This window comes from Meles meles, chromosome 17 (genome assembly GCF_922984935.1).
Source record: "Meles meles chromosome 17, mMelMel3.1 paternal haplotype, whole genome shotgun sequence".
Taxonomy (NCBI): domain Eukaryota; kingdom Metazoa; phylum Chordata; class Mammalia; order Carnivora; family Mustelidae; genus Meles; species Meles meles.
This window is the reverse complement of record NC_060082.1, coordinates 2,135,365-2,142,495: the sequence shown is the minus strand read 5'-3', so window position 1 is coordinate 2,142,495 and position 7,131 is coordinate 2,135,365. Positions and strand designations below refer to the sequence as shown.

Genomic DNA, 7,131 nt, shown 5'->3' with positions numbered 1-7,131 from the left:
TGGGGGCTCAGGAACGCTGGCCTGAAGAGGAGGTGGGCAGACTGACCTGGGTGGAAAGGGGGGCAGGGAAGGGGGAAGGGGGTGCGGGAGTCCCCGCCTCCTTCCCTCCCCCAAGCCTCTCCTCATCCCTTGGCGGGGAGCCTGATTCCACTGTCTGAACCTAATCCCCTCCGTTTACCTACAGCAGTGAGAACCAGCCAGTGGGGGAGGAACACAGGCCCTAAGCACCCCCCAGGGACCACCCCCTTCCCTCCACCGCCTGGGCTTTTGTCTGTCTTTCCTCGAAGAGTTCTGACCTGCTGCCCTGCTACTTCCAGAAGCCCAGGCCACAGATGAGTCCTCCCGCACACACCCTGAACCCTAAAGCAGCCGCAGCACCCGGCTCCCTTCTGGAAGCCTGAGAGCTGATGGGCTCTCTGCGCGGGGGCCCATCGAGTGGCCGGCGCAGGGACAGCCCAGCTGCTTTACTGTTTCCCGGACGCAGGCGTTACCCCGAGATTTCCCGCTTCCCAGCCCAAGGGCTCCAGTCCTCTCCAGCCTTTGGTGAAGCCACCAGGGCCCCCCCCCAACCCCGTTTGGCTGTGTTCCTCCGACCCCTCCCTAGCCAAGTCCCCCAGCCCTCCAGACGGTTGCACGGCCCTAACGAAAAAGGGTTCAGGAGCTCAGCGAGCCTGTCCTCTGCTCCACCCATGGCCACGCTGGCAGGGAGGGGCCAGCGCTGGGACCAGATGTGGGGGTTTTCCTCCCCGCCTCGCAGGGAGCTGGGAGCGCAGCCCCGGGACAGTGGCGGGGGGAGAGGGGACGGGTGCGGTGCGGGCCGCGGGGCCACGTGCAGGCCGTCGCGGAGGGCACCTGGGCCGCAGCATCCCCTGAGCGCCCGCCCGCCCGGTCCGCCTCCGCCGCTCTGCGGTTTGCGGCCTCGGATCTCGCGGCCGGTCTCCGGGGCTCCCCGCTTGACCTCCATCTGCTTCAGGCCCCCAGCCCTCCGCAAAGGGGTCTCGGCGGGGAGCTGGGCCCTGCCCCCTCCTTGGATCTCGCGCTTGGAAGCCGCCAGCGGAGGGCGGTCGCTCCTTCCGCCGTCGGACGGCGCGGGGTGGTGACACCTGAGACCCCGCTCCACCCCTGCCCGGGGCACGCCGTCTCCTCCGACGCGGGCGGCAGCGCGGCGCGCCGGGCTCCGCGCCTCGCGTCCCCGCCCCCCTCCCCGCCGCCTGCTCGATCCCCCGGGGGTTCGGGGAGCCGCGCGACCGAGAAAGCGCCGTAATAAAGAGCTCGTGTCAAGTGATCGGCTGTGACCTCTGCCCTCCCCGGCCTCGCGCCCGGGGCTCCTGCTTAACCCTTGGATGCCCGCCCGACCCATTAAGAGGAAGGAGTCTCCCCGCGCCCGCGTCCTGAGCCCCGCAGCCGCAGACTGAGCCCCCCGAGGCCGGCGCGGGCAGGGGGTCCGCTCCCTCCCACCCCTCGGCCCGCTCCAGCAGGGGGCGCCGTTGCCCCACTTGGGTGCCCCTGGCCTCCCCGGGCGGTCCCAGACTCGGGGCGCGCCCGCTGCGCCCAGTTCGGGCCCCGGTGGAGCCGAGCCCGGCCGCCAGCCTCGTCCCCAGCGCCCGCTCCGAGCGGGGCTCGTCCGCTGCTGGTGTCGCGGGTGTCGGGCGGGTGTCCGGCGCCGAGGAGTCGAGCGCAGGGAGCGAGGTTGGGGCGGGGCGGGGAGCACGCCGGCCGCGACCCTGGGGACGTGAGACCTGAGCGTCTGCGCCCCGGCCCGGCGCCCCCTCCTCTCGGCGGGGAGCCCAGTCCGAGCGCTCGCCCCGCGGCGCCTCCCCAGCCACCCCTCGCGCCGGACCCGCCCGCGGGGGACCAGTTCCAGAGGCCGGGGAGCCGGGGCGCAGGGCCCCCCAGGTGGGGTGGGGGCGGGGCGGGAGGCGGGGCCACTCTCCCGCTCTCTCCCGGTCTCTCTCGGGCAGGGGCGGGCCGCTCCGGGTATAAAGGCTGCCCGCGCTGGAGCCCGAGCCAGCCCTGGGGTTGTCCTGCGACGTTCCTGTCCTGAGGCTCACGACCAGGCGGAGGCCGCCGCGACATCTTTTCTGCCTAAAAGACTCAGCGCGCAGTGCTCCAACCGAAGCGTCTGAGAGGACCGCCACCCGCGCCTCCATCATGCCCGACTTCTCCGGCAACTGGAAGATCATCCGATCGGAAAACTTCGAGGATTTGCTCAAAGTGCTGGGTAAGGAGGTCTTGGAGCTCCCGGGGAGCGGGGGGCGGCGCGGAGGTGGGCGCGAGGAAGAAAGGAGGGCGGGGGTCGAGGCGCAGGAGGCTGGGTGTCTGCATCCCCAAGAAAAGGGGCCGAAGAGGGGCGAACGCCCCCTGGGTGGGGTGGGGGGCGGGGGGCGGCTCAGGGCCGGGACGTTTAGATCCTTTCTCCGGCGGGAGACCCCCACCGCACCCCCATGCCAGCTCCTGCTCCCGCCCGCCTGTGAATTAAGTAGAAGCCAGAAGCACGAGGTCCGTATCCCTGGGGGTGGGGCCGGGGAGCTCCCAGCATTTCGGAAGCTGCAAACCCACCCCCAGGATGCGGGCCTGGGTCCTTACTCGGCGGAGCCCCTCGGAGCCCCTTGGAGCAGTTCCAGCCTCTGCGCCCCCACCCATCCAGTAGCCCAGGCCCGGGGGCAAGTTCCTTATCCCTCTGCCCCGGCTCCACACACCAGGTGCTCGGCCACCCCGGCTCCCACGGTTGCCCCTTTCCTCCCCCTTCGGCGCTTTTCCCGCTGCGCCCCCACTCTCCATCTGGGACACAAATATTTCCCTACAGCGGGCAGCTCCAGAATCCTCAGGCACTCTGGATAATTATCACTTTCTGAGATTTCAACAAATGGCTTCGTGCGAAACCCCAACCCCCCCATTTCCAAAAATCCCAGTTCGGTCTCCCTCCCTCCCCAGCGACCTGCTGCAGCCCAGCTGGGCGTGTTGGTTAAAGGTGGGGGAACGTTAAACCCACTCGAACTGCCTTTCCCAACTCCGGGTGCCCTCTGGCGTGTGGGGGAGGGGCAGAGAGCGGGACTGCGGGGAGGGGCTCTGGGAAGGGAGGGAGGTGAGTTAAGGACCTCAGCAACTGGGAAGCCCCCCCAACCACCACCGCAGGAGCCTGCAGCCTGAGGGTAAGCATGGCCTGGATCTCGGACTGAACAGGGTAGGGACTGAACAAGGTAGTAGGGTACACCTTGTGCAGAGCTGCGTGTGTGAGTGAGTCTGGACCCTGGAAGGGCCCAGGACGCCGTGTTTCCATCATCCCTCATCATTAGTTCTTGCGCATAAACCACAAGACTTCTTCGAGCCCTGTCTCTCTTTCCACTCCGCCTTTGCAGCTAAATGCCAAACATTTTCCCTTCAGAAAGCCTAGATACCATTCCCTCCCCTCCTCTGGATTCTGGCCCCTCTCCCCGGGGGGATGAAGCAGGAGGTGGCCGGGCACACCCACAGGCCCTGCTGGAGAGGAAGAGCCAAAGCCCAACCCCGCTGTCTGTCTTTGGTCTGTTTGTCTTCCCTGCAGGGTCTCTCAGAGCCACGTGCCTTCCTCAGGCCCTGCTGGGGGCAGATTGAAAACAGACGCACTAGACAAACAGTCCTGGCTGGAATGGCATCTCCTCAGAGCCCAGCCCAGTGTCTGCAGGGACCTTGGCCCTTCCTTGCCTCCTCTGCCCTCGCGGAGCATCCCTGCGCCCGGGGAGGAATGCTCAGGTCTTTGGGAAATAGCCCTCGTGCCCCCTGTGGCAGGCAGGACCCCGTGTGCACGTGCTGCTCCTGTAGCAGGAGAGACAAGAGTTAGACAGTGGCAGGTAGACTGCGGGGGGAGGGGGGGAGGGTGTCTCCTCTGCCAAGCCCCCTGGGTCTGAAAACCTCTCCCTGGACCCAGGAGATCAACAGCCCAGAGCGGAGCTCGTGGGGGCGTTCTCCTGCTCTCCCGCTCCCTCCGTTCTGGAACAGAGAGGGTCTGCTTCAGTGCTAAGAGGAAGAGGTTTTGTCTAGGAGCTCAGGTCTGGAGGAGGGCCAGGGGGTCCCGCTTGCCCCCTTCATCCCCACCCATGGCTGGCCTGAAGGTCTCTGCTCCAGTTCAGGGGGGACGGAGGTCACTGGGCAGGTGAAGTGGGGTGATGGTGCTTAGGCCTGGCCCCGGCCAGGAAGACCTGCCTGCGAGCCTGTCTTCCTGCTCTCCTGGCTTCCCCACCCTTCCTCGTGACTGGGGACCGAAGAGGAGAGGCCCAGTTTGGGGAAGAACATGGGGCAGGCGCAGGGGCTCCGAATCCACAGGGGCTGAACAAGAAGACCTAACCGCCTGAGGCCAAGGTGATCCTAGAGTAGGGAACACATTGGGCGGGGGGAGCAGGGTCCCCGTCTATCCCTTGTGGGGAGAAGGGCACGACAGCCCCCCAGGAGGTCCAGCAAGGAAGGGTCTGACACAGGGAACTTTGTTGGAGCCTCAGATCTGGCTTTTTCTTGGGTTTCCTTTTCCAGTGAAAATAAATGCAGGATTAGGAAGAGTTGTCCCAGAGCTGTGTTTCTGGGTCCCACGCGTGCCCAGGGTCACCTGGCCCGCAGGGGAGACTGAGCCCAGGGGGACATCAGGGTCCAGTGGAGCCTCTGGCTTCCCTGGGCTGGGGCCACTCTGTAGAGGGACACAGCGACCCCAGCTGGTCACTGCCGTGGGGGACAGGGATGGGGCAAAGGACGGTCCAGCTGGCCCCCAGACCGGGGGGGTGGGGAAGGTGGGGGGGGCGAGCGGCAGGAAGGAAAGTGGGCCCTGCTTCCAGGACGAAAGTAGTGAGGCCCAGCCAGGGCGGGTCTGCCCTACACTTGGCCCTGGGTGAGGACACAGTGACTCTGATGGGTCCACCCCCGCAGAGGGTCCCAAGCAGGGTGGACGGAGGGCCCCACGTGAAGTGAATCGGGCCAGGAGGCCTGCCGGAGCAGGCAACGGGGAGAGGCTGCCGCCCGGAGCGCGGGGGTCCAGGCCTGCCGCTCAGTGAGGCGCAGCCTGCCGGAGCTGAGCAGCGGGTGGGGAGGGGGGAAGCAGGGGCCCAAGCGACCCTGAAGGCCCGCCTCCCCCCTCTCCCTTCAGGGGTGAATGTGATGCTGAGGAAGATCGCGGTGGCCGCGGCGTCCAAGCCGGCCGTGGAGATCAAACAGGAGGGAGATACTTTCTACATCAAAACCTCCACCACGGTGCGCACCACGGAGATCAACTTCAAGATCGGAGAAGAGTTTGAGGAGCAGACCGTGGACGGGAGGCCCTGTAAGGTGGGTCCCCGGGGCGCTCGGCCCGGCCATTTTCCAGTCTTGTCCAGGATTCTCGGCTCCGCTCACCGTGGTGAAGGCCCCTCTCTCACGCTGCCGTGGGCCCCGCTCACGTGGCCTGTCTCTTGCAGAGCCTGGTGAAGTGGGAGAGCGAGAACAAAATGGTCTGCGAGCAGAGGCTTCTGAAGGGAGAGGGCCCCAAGACCTCCTGGACCAGGGAGCTGACCAATGACGGGGAGCTGGTCCTGGTGAGTCCTGTCCCCTGCCGGCCCAGAGCCACGTTCGGGGGTTTTCTGGAACAGTCCAGGGCACAGGGGGTTCAAGACCAACTGCACTGGTCTCCCGAGGGAGCCGTCCCCGTCCCACACAGTGCCACTCTGTGACCAGGACATGGGTCTTCCACGTGGAGCAAAGGACACGCACTGGGAGGTCCAGCAGTCCTCTGGGCGACAACCCCCTTGGCCTGGGGAGGAGGGTGGAGGACAGACCCCTGAGGCTCTATGGTCATCCTCCCTCCTGTGACATCAGGGCATGTGGGGACCAGCTCCGGCCTGTTGGTCCTGAATCTAGAAGGAGGTTTGGTCTCCGAAGCCACAGGACCACAGGCCTTGAGGCCTGTGAGTTAACAGTGACTTGTGACTTGTGTCCTTCTAGACCATGACGGCAGATGATGTCGTGTGCACCAGGGTGTACGTCCGAGAGTGAGCGGCCGTGGGTCCGAGAGCTGCCGGAGCCCCCAGCCCATGCGCCTGCCCCTCCCCCTTCCTTCTAGACTAGCTCTCCCTCACCCCCCCACCCCCTCACCCTCTCACTCCCCCTCACCCCCTCACCCCCGCTCACTTTTGGGGATGCTGCAATGCCTCCAGCCAGGCTCTGCCTTGGGGGAACCCCCTCCATCTCCCCTCCCCCAACAAAGAGGGATGGATAGCAAGAGCCCAGATCCCCCCTTCCAGAATCACTCCCCTCCCCAGCCGACAGCCCCGAACCAGCCCAGAGCACAGCCTCTGTTTCTGTGAGGGGACCTGAGGGCCCCAGTGGGAAAGACGGCCCTCTGGCTTCCGCTCTTTGTCCCTGTAGCCTACACAGTGTAGAATATTTATTGGTTAATTTTATTAAAATGTTTTCAAAAATACAAGTCGTCTCTGGCTCCTTGGGAAGAGGATGGAGAGGACGCCTGAGTTCCACTTTGCCTCTGAAGTGCCGTGTGGGAAGCCAGGGTGTCCGCAGCAGGGGGCATGGGCTCCAGGGAGGGGGGGGCCTTCCCCTCACCCCGCTGCCCCCCCCACCCCCCCGCAGCCTCCTGCACGGTGGCGCTGGCTTCCAAGGCTCGTCCTGGACCTCTGAGTGGGCACGCCGGGCCCTGAAGAGGTACTCCCACCTTCTCCCACACTTTTCCTCCCATTGTTCCTTCTCTCCTCCAACTCCAGTCCGTGGGCTACTCTGGGCCTGGCCTTGGCCTCCCACACGGTTCCAGATGAGCTCACCAACACCCACGGACCGGGTGTCCTGATGAGACTCTGGGCCTGTCCGCCCCGCCCAGAGCCCCCTGGTCCTGCGAGGCGACTCTCTCGGCCTTGAGCCCCACACGCCCCTGTGCCAGCTCTCCACCACCCCGCGCCTCCACGCTCGGGTCAAGGCTCTACTGTGTCTTCGCAAGCTCCATGGCCATCTCTCCTGTGCCTGCCCCCCTTCCGCAAGCCGAGGCCCCCGACCGGGACTTCTCCCCGCCCCCACCCCGGTCTCCTACTGCAGCACTTTCTAACGGGCCTGCCTGGCCCACTCCCCGTCTTCACGGCTTCGTGGGGCCAAGCGAGCACAAGGGTCGGGAGAGGTCCTGTCCCGGTT

At 66.2% G+C, this 7,131-nt stretch overlaps 1 protein-coding gene across 1 annotated transcript; it reads left to right on the top strand.

Annotated features, from left to right (window-relative positions):
• Positions 1–1,937: 1,937 nt before the first annotated feature.
• On the top strand, positions 1,938–6,373 carry CRABP2 (cellular retinoic acid binding protein 2). Its single transcript, XM_045983144.1, has 4 exons — positions 1,938–2,221; positions 5,111–5,289; positions 5,418–5,534; positions 5,941–6,373. Exons 1-4 carry the CDS (start codon positions 2,152–2,154, stop codon positions 5,989–5,991), a joined length of 417 nt encoding a protein of 138 aa, XP_045839100.1. The 5' UTR covers positions 1,938–2,151; the 3' UTR covers positions 5,992–6,373.
• The last annotated feature ends 758 nt before the right edge of the window (positions 6,374–7,131 follow it).